Source organism: Pogonomyrmex barbatus, unplaced genomic scaffold (assembly GCF_055798465.1).
Source record: "Pogonomyrmex barbatus isolate J1 unplaced genomic scaffold, ASM5579846v1 scaffold16, whole genome shotgun sequence".
In the NCBI taxonomy this organism is placed as follows: domain Eukaryota; kingdom Metazoa; phylum Arthropoda; class Insecta; order Hymenoptera; family Formicidae; genus Pogonomyrmex; species Pogonomyrmex barbatus.
In genome coordinates this window covers 4,499,399-4,513,765 of record NW_028297112.1, presented here as the reverse complement: position 1 = coordinate 4,513,765, position 14,367 = coordinate 4,499,399, and the positions used below count along the sequence as shown (strand labels likewise).

Here is a 14,367-nt window from a genome sequence, read left to right as displayed (position 1 = left end):
GGAAATGTAAGGGGCACGTAGCACGACGATAAATTCTCGTGTGTCTCTAGGAATGCCAGCTGCTCGCCGCCGCGAGAGGCCGTGTACTCGCGTGATTCACAAAGTCACGTCATCGATATATCCGAACGATTTTCTCGCGAGAGCGCATTTGCATTTTGCACTCACAAGTCGCTTTAGAATGCATGAAAAGCCGCCGGTTGGCTTGGTTTAAAATAACTAGGAACTAGGAACTTAGAACTAGGAAGGGAATGCGAGGAAAAGGGGAGCTAGGAAGGCGAGCGTCTCTCTTGAAAGTCGAGGACGCTCGACATAATAAATGTTAAAATGCGCCGCGTGATTGTTTATTGAATATTTTAGTATAAAACAGATCATAACGAAACGCTGGCACGGCAAATACTAATCTAACATTGAAATAATTTTGCGCCGAGATAGTATTTATCTAAAATATTACGTAATGACAAGCGCTTTGTCCAATATTTATATTATAATTTATAATCTGGCTTATACACTGAGATAAAAATTAATTAAGTCAATTCTTTTATTTAGATAATTTTAATTTTGTTAAGAGAAATAACAAATTCTTTTAATATTCTTACATTTATTGTTGTATTAAGATTTTTGAAAAATATTTATACAAATATTTAGCGTAATAACAAATGAAGATTTATTAATTAAGTAATTTTTATTTATTTATTACTTATGTACTCATTCTATTTTTAACACACAACAGATTTATTTTAAAAAATATTTTTAAAATCTTTCGATAGGAAGGTTAATTAATTTTGTGTTTGTGTTGTGTTATTCGTGAACACGCAAAGCTCTCTGTGGGACACGCAAGAAACGACCAAAAAACGTTAATTGACGGGCAAGACAACGGGTTGAACGATCTCTATCTGTACGGTCGGGACGATCGTTCGATGAATATAGGGGAAAGTTAGTACGATACGTTTGGGCTTTTAATTAGCCGTATTACGTAACGCGATTGCGGCGCGTAGGTAGGCATAAAGGATGTGCGAATAAATATCAACCGTGAAAGCGGCTGATGGTCCGCTGAGTGCACTTATCTCGCGATTTACGAGCGTACCTTCAAAGGGGGTGCAAAGCGATCGATCGATATTACATGCGATCAAAGTTCTCTGTCGCCTCTGAGCTTTTCTACCGTGCATCATTAATTTCTCCCATCGTTGGATAATATTTTCGCAACTTTAGCTGATCGTTTGTTAACGATCGTTTGTTTCTTTAATAGACTCTCCCGAGGCCGAGTGTCATCGCTTCGGGTGTTACCGCTTTGTAAAAATCGAGGAAATGTTCCGTCTTGCTGCATATTCTTTTTTTTTTTTTTTTTTATTTTCTTCGCTGGACTCGGCGTCTGTTATGAAAACAGCGGTCGTAGAAACTCGCAACCACGCGCGCGTAATGTACTACACGTCCGCGTTATAATGATTTACTTAGACGATAAGCTATCAACTTTCATATTCCGCGAAATGTACTTGCTATTTAAACTCGCTTCTTTATTGGCCATTTTGCATTTTTATACGCATACCTTGTAAGACGTCCCGTTATTCATTGCGTACACCAGCGCGACGCGAGTTAACTTAGGAGGAAGGGCTTAAGGACTACAATCGATAAAATCTGCTGCCGCAACTGTGCGGCTCCGGGCGAAGCGTCGTCTCTCGCTGACCAACATCGCGGACGATGCACCTCATTTTTTATTCACCTGACAGATCGGACACCGTTCCGATACGGGCGTATCGCCGCTGATGCTGCTGCCCACGTCTCTTTCCACCCCGCTTTCTATCGCACCGCATTTACGACACAATCGCCGTGTTTTCCCCGTCGTATACGACTACCGCGATGACGAGAAAGTTGCGGACTGGTGTAATAATGTTTCGGATTACTTTAAGAGATATCGTATGTAATGCCCACATATCTCCGCGTTCTCGATTCTTCTTCTCGGCCACATCATAATCTGCCGTGATTTCGAAATTAATATCCGGGCCATCGCGAGATCTGAATTCATGGATTATAAGGTATGCCATTCCAAACGAACGCCCTCCGCCGAATGCAAATCGATCTACACAAACGCGCAAACGGGTTAATTATCCCGACAATCTATATTTTTCTTGGAAACTGAAAAATAACGAAGATTTAATAAGCGGACAACTTTTGAAATCGTTCCAATTTCCAAAGAAAGTTCTGTAATCTACGTAAATATCTTTTTACGTTTGGAATTGAGAATTTTATATTTATATTTATATTTACATTTTATTGAGAGGAATCATCAGGTAATATTATCTTGCTTGTAGAAAAATATAGTAAGAAAGATTAGAAAGGAAGATAAGACATTATTTATATTTATTTATAAATTTATTCGCTTTCTATGACAAATTGTTTAATGCGTAATCTTCAAATAATTTCTCTATGGCAGAGCTGTAAAGATGGCATTCAATCGTAATCGCAGATCAAAAGCTACGCAATCGAATTTGTTATAACGATAACGGCTGCATCGCTCTCACCGAATATTTTAATTGGTGATTAAGAGAAGTTCGAGCTACACGTGAGTCTCGTTATCGTATACGACACTCTTCTCCTCGTTTCGTCGACAAAAAATCGCCTGAGGATGTACCAAATTAAGCATTGGACATTTTTCAATATTTTATAAAACGCACTTTAACCAAACACGATTTGCATTTTAACTGACTATAATTTTTTCAAGTTGACATATTTGATTATTTTATCCGATTGTGTTTTATTTATTTTATAACTCTATTATTTATTATAAAAACAACCGTTTGACTTCTGTTATTTAAAAATTTAGATAATTTCTGAATATTTTACAATACAAAATCATGTCAATGTACGCTTTATATAAAATAATAATTGATAAATTTGAATAAATACTTACAAAGATAATTCTGATTGTAATGGAAATTTTTTTTTTTTAATGGCAACACTCCATAAAAAATTGCTAAATTTGCCACTGAAATATATATGGATCTTTCACAGAAGCGTTAAGTAACATTATACGGTTTCGTACTCGCGTCAATCATCTAGCATGCAATAACATATTCCGTATGCTAAACTTGCGCAAGGATTTCGCTAAATGATGCCTGAAATATCAAAATCTCGGCTATATGTGTATACATCTGAAAGGTTATATGTACACGCGCATAAGCATATAATACTTCAGCGTACGACGATGGCCACTGATGCAATCGTCCGAGCATTATCTTGTCTCCCGGCGAGAACATAGGCAGGAACGTATAGAATGATCAAATATAATTGCGTCACTATCGACCGTTTTACCATGCGTTTTACTATGTGTACGTGTGTATGTGTGGCACTACGCGATCGGTGAGAATTGCACTAGCCATTTTTCACGATCTTTATGAACAACATAATTAAATTGGCATTAACTGCTTTTTTTTTTCCTAGCCAATCGGGAAACTTAAATTCTCATCGCATGCAACCTACGATCGCGTAATCGGGATTTACAAGGCGATCTACAAATTCCAAGGAAATTCCAGCTGCGTGAATCTGCAAAGCTAGTTTCAAACGTTTTCTTTTTTTTCATCTTTATGTAAACTCAAATAATTTAATGTCGTGCAGCGATATATGGGAAAAAGATTATTTTACGTTTAATTTGTTTCGCGACCAGGTCCGCGAGTTCGCGTTATTAATTGAGTATTAAACCAATGTTGTTTCGTCTGTCGATTTCCGGTGTCGCGTTTCCCGCACGAGCGAGCTCGCTCCGACGGGCTCACGAAATGAACAACAACGGCGCACGAAGTTATTGATCATTAGTCGAAATGTCAACGATAAATGCAGGCACTTCGGCGCCAGGCACTTGGTTACTTCTGCATCAGCGTAGGCGGATAAATCGTATTGCAATTAAACGAATGTCCCTTGCACACCCAAAGAGAAAAGTCTGAAGGCTATTCTAAAAAACCCGATTTCAATCTTACCTAACAACATTAATAATCTAGATATTAATAGGTTAATAAGTGACATTATTCGAGGAACCAAATCTTTGGGTCTAATAATTTTGCTTGTTGTAACCTAGTTATTATTTATATATTATTTTTCTAACATCTAGATTTTATTTCAAATATATTATAATTATAATTATATCTAGAAAATATTTGAAATATCATTTATAATATAATGCCTGCTTGGATAACAACTGATGACTGGATAAGAATCGAGTTTTATTTGCAAAATAGGAGAATCCACGTTTCGTTTTATTCAGACAAAACCGATCGATTACTCACGGCACTTTTCACGCATTTGCCTTATCCATTCACGCAGTCGTTTGGCTGCACACAGTCGCATGCTGCCCTCCCTCGCGCTTCATTCTGTCAATTTCCATCTTTCTCTCTTTCTCGTAGCTGTCTTTCGCAGCCGGCTTTCATTCAAGTGCGCATTCCTCGGGACAGAGGAGCTGGAAGGCGCATCCGCGTGCAACCTTTCCTTTTCGACGCGGCCTTAGGAACAGCCGGCGTGAAGACGTGCCTCTATATTGCGACAACCATCCATCCAGCATCGTACTTATAAGGCCGCGGCTTAGCAACGCGCGTGTCTACCAGATGATATTTCGACTAGTGCCGAGTCTCCCATACGAGATGCATCGCCATGCATCTCTTTATGTTCGAGCGGATCTTTCACCCTTAGTCTACCGACCGCTATCTGGGTCCGTTGACTCAGACGGCAGCCTCGTTTGTTTTTCACAACTCCTCTTCTGTCAAATATATGATGTACATCCAAGTATACAATATAAGATCGAACAAGTCAATCATATTTTAGATGGAAAATCTGCTGTGCTTAAAAAAATATATAGTGAGAGATTCGCCACATCGCTTTTATAATTTTTTAATCAATTGTTTAAATATTCTTTTCAAATAAATATCGGTCTAATGGAGTCAATATAAACAGAGAAAATTTCAGATCTTATAATTTTATATAAAGCTATTTACAATAACTATTGTAAATTTAATTAATTCAGATTTTAATTAAATTAATTAATTAATTTAATTTATTTTATTTTAATTTAATTAAGTTTTAAATTTAATCAATTAATTTTACTATTTAATGTTAAAAAAATTTTTTGTATTGTACCTTTTATTATCTTTTGTTAATAGGATTTTAAAATTGTATACAATAATTGTATAATAAATTCTCTCTCTTTTTTATAATTATATTAATTATTTTTATAATTATAGAACATTTTGTTATCAGAAGAAATAGTAAATATAATAGAGATACAGATATCTATTATGACGTTAATCCAATACTTCATACTAACGACCTATAGCCATTTCTGGAATTTAATTAATTTTTAATTAATTTTTGAAGACAAAATCATTGAATTTTCACAAATGGCTTCCATAAAAATCCACATGTCTTAATTTCTATTTTGGATGGGTCGAGATTATCCACAATATTTTTTAATTTTATTCATAAAATAAAGCAGGTCAGTTATTATTATTACGTATTAGTGTTATCGATTTGTATCTTTTATTACATACCTTTTACATTACCTTTTATCTTTTATATTTATTTTCTGAAGTCTAAATTTTTAAAATTGCTAATAGTTGATAAACCAAATGACACATAAAATACACGTTTATGTTAAATACGCCATAAGTACATTAATGATTATTACATTGTCATACATGATTAATGAACTTTTCTACAACATGATATTTCTATCTATCTAACCCAAGATAAACCGATATTCAAAGATCTTGGCCGTTTTATTTTTTTGTGCTTGCAAACCAATGGCTATTGAAGTTGCAATTTAAAAATGACGGATGATTCATCGCTTGTTTAACATAATTGCGCTGGTAACGATACCTGCAGTGATGAGGTTAGTAATGATAATATATGCGATAATTATTTTGTTACATCAAAATTGCAATTGCAATTTGCCTTTAACGTCCTTCGAGAAATCTGAAATGTACAGGATGTATCTCGTCGCTCTTCGAGATATCCGTGATTTTCGATTCTCAGACTGAGACAATCGCAGGATTTGATATCGAGCACACGGAGCCTCGTTGAGGAGAAACAATTCGTTATTTCGTTTTGCCTCGCCGAGTCGGTTGCCAGGATCAGGAATTCAAAATGCCACGCAGGAGAGCGCGGGAGGACGACCGCGCTCTCGCGTTAATCGGTCAGCTTTAAAAGTCGGTCGCGCGTCGTTTCGCCTCTCACGAATTGTCAAAGTAATTTTCGCAGAATCTCCGTTCCGCTCTCGCGCGGGATGAAAGTAAAATTGAATTCGGTGCGCGCGTTACGACGTCTCCTCCCCCGCGGCCACATTCGCTCTCTTAGAAGTGTTTGCGGCGTGTACTTATATGTCAAGGTCGCCCTCCACATGCACGCCCGCTGTCGATTTATATTTCATTCGCGAATAAGTTCGCACGCTCATTACCTCATTACCGAGGGATTGCTTTTTTTTTGCGAACTATCGACGGCGTATTAACGATCGTTATTAGTCGAACCTACATTCAGAGACTTTATCGTTAAAATTAAGTCTGGAATATTCTGTATGTATTCAAACGCAGCTTTATCATCATCCTTTCGCTAGAAAAATTTTTCCTTTTTTGCAAAAATTGCAGTTTCTTGTCGATTTTCACGACTGGATAATTCATGATCCGTGATCCGCGAGTTGTACCATCTGCGATCTATGATCTATGACATTATGTCGTAAGAGGCGCGCGTCGAAGATTGTCTTGTTTAATCGCGCCGGAGCAAAACTCGAAGCTGTAAAAATTGAATACTCATAGTTCTTTATGGGATGCATTAAGACACGCTTCATCGCGTCTATAACACTTTCAACAAAACGTATAAAAGCTTGCAAAACGGAAAATTTATCAGCGGCATAAAATCCACCAAAATGCCACCGTTAAAGGGTTAACCACACAATTCGAAGTTCTCTCCAAATTATGGCTATAAATTACAAAATGCTATCCGAGAAAAAACCTTTTGCCTACATATTATAACAGCTAAATTGCAAAAGTTATGCCGCGTGTAAAATCAAGAATATTCGAGATATTTATCTTGAGCGTTTTCGAAACTCGACAATTAGCCGTGAAGCTACACATTGGCATCTCATTTGTTCTGCTTATATTATTTGCCATTTCTCAAGCGCGCGAACGTGACTGCGCGATTGCGCAGACCGATATAAGAATCAATCGGATCGTCAAAAAATCTATAACTGGTATCTAAGGAGGCCGATGTCGTGACGAGGAAGACTTTCTCCTCGGCGAGGGCGCGATGCAACGAGATGACGTGCATACCTGGGGAAGAACCGAAAGAATAATCGGATAACCCGCTGGTCTAGTTATAGTTGCATAATCTGCCTGACTCAGCAGATGCTGAGTCTCTAATAAATATCAAAATTCCCTCGAGCATCTGTTATGTTAAACAAACGTAAAGAAGTACGGTTAAAACTCATTTTCCACAGTAGAAGATGACATTTATTTATTAATTATTTTTCCTAGTAAGAAATTATAAAATAATTACTGAGAAAATTAATAAATTAATAAATAAATGTCACAGAAAACTTTATCTTTTTATTACTTATAATAATTAAATATCATTTTATTATAAAGAATATTTTTATATTCACAAGATGATTTTCAGAATCTTGAAGTTCGCTGTTTCAATTTGTTGTTGGACAATAAATGCTAATATTTTTGGAATTCTTCTATTCGTACGCGTTAGGTGTAACGAGAGAAGAAGAAGAAGAAGAAGAAGAAGCCACGTGGGATGCACGGAGGATGATCGGGATCAGATCAGATCCTTCGAGCGTGCAACCAGCTATTATATCGCCTTCCATGGAGACGGATCTTAGATCCGTGTAAAGATATTTCACGCGAAGTGGTTTCGCGCATTTAATTGATGGTGCTCGACGTTCGTCGACAAGGGGATCTTAAAAAATGCAAGATGTAATAGTTGAATGTAACGAGATTTCCACACGAACGACGATTGTTATTTTGTTCTATTGTTTATCATCGTGTTTTATATAAAAGAATAGGATTAAATTTAGTTATTGAAAATTTGTATTTTTAAATATTTGAAATTTAGCATTGTTGTTGTTCTGGAGTGACCATTTCATAGCGAAATATTCTTATTTGTCTTTGTGAAGGGAATTATCTTGTATCGAGAACCATCCAGGATTGTAAACGTAATGGAATTTTTGAGGTAACCGCACGGTGTCCGAGGCATCACTCTTGCCTAGCGTATCTAGAAATATCAATCACAGTAATTCGGGGACGGGACGTGATCTCGTGACGGTAACGCGGGAGATCTACGATGATCGAGTAAGCGATTGGATATTTCGAGGTGCATCCAATCGTTGCATCCGCTGATTGCGAGACTCGTATGCAGATTCCGGCGCAAGTACTACGAGGTACGAGCTTGTAGAGATGTAGAGGAGTTTGATTGGCCAGCATACACAAGGCGACGGATATGAGGCAAGATAGAGGAATTTAACGAGGTTCAAAACAACCAATAATTACAATGATGTTCTACTAAATAAACGTTGATTATATAAGAGTATATATAACTAAAAATTACGGAGCCAAAAATAACATCTTGCTTTGTAAGTTTATATTTACTAAAATTAATAAATATAAGATTTTGGTAAATACAAAAAGTAGTGATAAAATTCTAGTTGCTCTTTTTATTATTTTTTTTTTTGTGTTTCTGTTGTTATTTAAAAATCATTCAATTGACGGGCAATGTAACACAGACGCAATTTAGATAAAGAAATACTTGTTATAAAGTAGGCGTGAGAGAAAAACTGATCGGAGGAAATATCGCTTTTCCTCATTCAACGTAAATTTCCTAAAGATACGTTCTCGGGGTAGAGTGATTTACGGGAGAAAAGATGCCACTCGGAGATTGAAGAAACTTGTCTTGTAGCAAAAAATATTTTCAATTTAACGTAAGAGAGACAGAGATGAGACGCGAAAACGTTTCTTCGCCGCGCAATTTCGTACCATTATCCACGGAATTCCTTGGAAGCGCGGCATCAACGACGAACTAGTGATTTAATCGTTTCGACCACAGGCATACGCGTTGAGTATGGAAAATACCTTAGGAATAAATTAATTTCAAGGATCGCCTCCTCCCGAGCAGCTCGTAACCGCGCGACATCGTTCGTTCAGTCAACGCGTCGTCGTATTTTACGTTTCTATTAATGGATAAATGCGTAAAAAGGATTCACGTGAGGGATTGACGGCGTAGATACGTATAGTATTTCGTTCCGCAAGTATTACGTTCGTTAATCCACATAGGCGTTTTTTCTCTTCCGGACGTTGCGCAGCAACGTCCACGAATAGAACGGGGCTCCTGAACGTAACGGACGTCGGGCAACGGCTAATGCGATGTCGTAATTCTCGTTTTTATACCCGCGGCACGTTCCGCCGTAAGACGCGAGCATTTATCTTATTTAAATCGCACGCTTTTGTGTATCCGCGAGGATACGTGCCGCGCGAGGATCGTGTCGCTCGTTTTGGATTAGCGCGCGCGCTCCACTCCCGGGAGATTGCTCGCCCAAAGCGCTATTTCTCAGCCGGAATTGCGAAAATCCACCATCGAGGATATTCCCGGACAGAGCATTGTAACTCACATGGCGACTGTTTGAGAATGCGCCGCGATAAACTTTGACACGATACTCTCATCGCGCGATTCTCCTCAGCCGATTGTTCCTCGATGGCATCGGAGATAATAATTACAAAAATGAAAAAAAAAAAAAAAAAAAAATTACAAAACTACAACTTTATGTAAAATTTATGTAAAATTTTATAAATATACATACATTTAATAGCATTGCCAATTGTGCCAATGTCTCTCGGTATTTCGTCACATGCGACGATCGCTGTTGCGTCATCTACTCGTGCGGCTCATTAAATATCGCTTGGTATTTATTCATGTAATTGCAAACTAGCCAGTCGAGCTTATTTGTGATCACCGATGTATTCAAATCACGGTCGGATCTGATACTGATTTTAATGAGCGGATTAAATCATGATGTGTTTAATGCTCGGCGGTTAGATAAATTTCAGTCAAGGAAAGAAAGCGTGACCGAGTCGAGGTTCAAGCACGTTTATTTTGTCGTTACAAGTAACGTTTAATATAAACATTACGGTCACGGTGGTTCTATGTATACAGTGCGCGCGCTACGTGATTCCATAATTAACGCAGTAGGTGCTAATTGACTGCATTAATTCGATGCTGGGAGGACGCTCTTGCAAAAGGAAATTTGCTAAATCATGCGAATATGTTAGATTTGCAAATGGAGCTAGAAATATGAAGTCCAAATATCGCAATAGACATAATTTCGATATATTAAATTTCCAAAGTTATGGATTCTCTTTAACTCATTATAATTATATCTGCTTTAATGTATATAATTTAATATTACTCGAGTACTATAGATTGGATTATAATATAAATTCACGTAAACATGAAAAATCTGTCGTTAAATTCTATATCGACAATTTGTCTCTTTCTGTTTCAAATTTTGAACTTTTCTGAATAAATATTCTGAACTTTCACTGCACTATACATACTTTTTAAATTAATGAAGATATAATTTCGCGCGCAAACTATTGGCACTAATTATTTACATGATATCGTAGGATTGCAAGCTCAACAGTCGAGATTTCAATTTAAATAATTTGAATGTTACTGTAGCGTTTTTAGAGATTGTCCTCTTCGGGATGCTGGGCGATGTAATCGAGGCCTCTCAGGATTTCGAGAGGAATAGGAGGCGCGGTCGGCAGATGCTCGCCCTGAGGCCGAAAACCGTTCTCGTCGGCGATGTAACTTAGGGCGAAAGGATTGCCATTGTTGTCGGTATAGCTGAAAGCTCCCTGGACTTGAATAGCGTCCTCTTCTTTGGAGATCTTGGCGAGGTGACCCTGTTCCTGTGCCTGAATGCCATTTGCGGTCTCATAATTGAAGCTATACGAACCGTCCGGATTCGGTCCGTCCAGGTTTGAAGCCACGATAGGAATAAAGTTATTTGTTGTATATTGTATTCGATGACGCAATGGTGGTGCAGCACGTGCAACCACTAGTACACAGAGAAGTGCGATAATCTGAAAGAATTTTTTTTACTCTTCAGTCATTAATTTTTCAGGACAAAATATTTAAAAAATATAGAATTATTTTATCTGTTATTTATAATTCGTCAGAATATTTAATTTAGAAAAAAATCTATTCTGAACAAAATTTGATATCTTTCTAATCGAAAATTATGACATAAAACGTAAAAAATAAATAATAATTGCATAGCATAAAAAATAAACTATATATGTAAGTGTTAGTATGTAAATGTTGAATGTAAATATAGTATGAAAATAATCAATAGAGTTAGTTAATTTTTTCTTTGTTAATTTGTTTTATTGCTAAGTAAACTTACCGAAGCCTTCATGATGCTAAGTGTGACTGTGTCCGTTTCGTTATAAAATTGAATTTCAGGAGACGCCTTTTATATAGTATGGTGACACCTTGTTCGCGCAGAATCTCTCTCTTATTGATAGAATTTTGATCAACATGTTGACACACATTACGACATCGTCGAAGAAATTGATAGTGAGGCAAGATGACCAGATGTAAAAATGGCCACATAATGATTCCTGAATGCTATTTCTGCCTGAATGATATTTCTGTGTCCGTTCATTTTACGTAAAAGCCGAAATATATAGCGAAACCAAATTACGTCGTAAACCAGATTCGTAAATACTTTCATCTCCAATTTTTCCAGGCTATCTCTGCCTAGATCTTCATCATCATCGCTCGCGCAAGAGATTTTTTCATTTATTATATAACAATTAATAATAATAAATATATATCTAATAAAAATTTTCCACACTTTGTGTTTGCGAAAGCAAATTCATGTATATCCTTAGCGAGTCTGCTTTCGGGAATTACAAAGTAAGCACGTGTGGCATGCGTTTACCCAAGGCTGTCAAAACCCGAGATCAGCTTAGCCAAGATAGCTGCGTGTTTGACAAGTTAAATAGTCTATTTTTGAAAATTAATTGGAGATTATTCAAAAAGGAGAGATAAATTCCTTTAGTTCACAACAAAATTCACAACAAAGTTCAAAATCCGATACTCGCGCGCGTTTGGAGGAGTAACTTCATCGCATAAACATCACGTTGTAAAATATTAAAGTCGACAAGGTAAATCTCTCTCGTAAAGCAAACACGTTACCAACAAAGGATTATTCTTTGTATGTGCGCCGGGAGAAAGATAAAATTTCCCTTCGCTAAGTCGATCATAAATTTTTCTCTCAATGTCGGTGGAAGAACGCGGGACTACCTAATACGACGAGTGTTTTCGCCGCATTCTGTTGACCCGGTGATCTCGTTGTGTGAATTTTCGTTACTTCTCCGTTGTATATTCAGCCAACGTGTAGCAAATCCGTAAATCCTTGACGGGCGCAACGTAAGCCGAATACGCAAGTTCATTTATCGTTTATCATAATCACAGAATAATCGCGCACCTTGGTTATTTCCTCCAATTAAATAAAGGTCATTGAAATTGTCGTGATAATAAAGAGCAATTTTACTTCTGAATAATTTTTCAAAAAAGAACTTTAACGAACAAACTTTAAAAAATATCTTCGATGAATAAAGATATTATTATTTCACAAAATTTCTCCAAAGAAATATTTACCATCTTATTTCATTTTACGATGCACGTGACAAAAAAAAGTTTTTTTTCTCAATTCAATTTTTTTTCTCATTGCGCAAATTTTGCCTTACACTCGATTTTGTTAAATGAAAATACCATTTTTATTCTATCTCTACATTTTGTTTATCGAAACCAGATATTTCTGTTTTATGAAAAACATTTTCTAACAGAAACAATTTAAATTTTACAATAAACAGTATAATATAATATAAACATTAATTAACCGAGATATCGCTTACAATTAGAAAATGATAAACGCGCGCGATTCGGCTCATTAATCACGTCTCTCTCGTTTCGATGGCTACAAATGTCTAGTATGTATTTATGATTGTGGCGCGTTATTAATATATTGGAGAGGTAAAAAGGTCGTAAGTCGAAGGACTTGTGACACGAACGTATCCTTTCGAACAGTAGCTATCTGGATCCTTTCTCCAGGAATATAAATGGATATATCCTCGCGAAAAGGAAAGTCTTCGATAAAATCGAGTTGCACATATGCGCACATGAAACGACCGGGAGAGACAAATTCGGTAATGGAGGTCAGGTGCCTGATCCTCGAGATGTAGCATGCAGTTGTTTGTTATAATGATACACTTGTTGTTGCTCACAAAGAAACATTATAAATCGTCTGGCTGTAAGAAAACATGAGCGACAGTAAGAATATATTTTTTAAACGAGGCAGTGTTTCTTCGAGGGAGTGCTCGTGGGATCTTTAAACTTAAACGAATAATCGTAATTTTTTTGCAATATTCGACGTCCCAGCATCAGATTATCTTGCTAGTTACGTTTCAATCGTCAAATTTTTGCGAAATAAATAGAATCTAATTAAAATGAACAGGAAGATATACCGTTCCGTTTATTTCTGTATCCTTGAAATTTAATTTATGAGTATTTCAAGGTTTTTAATAGCTTGCGATTCAAGAATTATTGGCATCGATCAATTATCTATGCAGAAGAAAGTTATGAATTGATCAAATAATTTGCGAGAATCAAAATTCATGCTGAAAATCCTTGTTGAAAGTTTTCTGTACGATGCATTAATTTGAGAACAATTAAATTTGAAAAATCAAATCTTATGTAATTTATCGCATCTTAGAACGATTTTTACAATGCGTCTTTGCGAGACTGTTTCGTCATTCGCAAATAGATACATTAGTGGACTTGCCTATCATCATTAAAACGATCTTTGCAAAGGATATAAAACAGATCTGCTCTATTCGCGTGTCAAATATTTTCGCGACTCAAGCTAATTCTAATTTAGAAAGAATTTGCATATTAATTATATTTGTCATCTTAGCTTCGCAGAAGAAAGCGAGAACGTCACTTTGAGTCCTCTAGCTGACTTCTTGCAGGATTCTTTGCCGATTTCCGCCGATAAAGCAGAATTAGGATTTAAATGATTTTTTTTATAGGGTCCCACATTTCGAATAAAAAACAATTATATCGGAAATAAATGCAATCAAAAATATTATTTTGTCGATAGAAATTATGAGTCTCTCCTTTCTCTTTAGAAATGGAACATTAATAATAAGTATTAACAGCATGCATAATCATATTGAGATCGTCATTTCTGCCGTTCGACTGGATGTTAACGATCATAAGAAGCCAGAGAGTGAGTGAAGGATACCATAGATCGCGCCACGAATAAAAGAC

General features: G+C 36.5%; 1 protein-coding gene across 1 annotated transcript; it reads right to left on the bottom strand.

The window, feature by feature from the left end:
* Positions 1 to 10,097: 10,097 nt before the first annotated feature.
* CPR21 (cuticular protein 21) lies at positions 10,098 to 11,482 on the bottom strand. The gene is made up of 2 exons (XM_011633169.2): positions 11,435 to 11,482; positions 10,098 to 11,111 (listed from the first exon to the last, which is right to left on the bottom strand). The coding sequence occupies exons 1-2, from the start codon at positions 11,444 to 11,446 to the stop codon at positions 10,710 to 10,712; spliced, it is 414 nt and encodes a 137-aa protein (XP_011631471.2). The 5' UTR covers positions 11,447 to 11,482; the 3' UTR covers positions 10,098 to 10,709.
* Between the last annotated feature and the right edge of the window lie 2,885 nt (positions 11,483 to 14,367).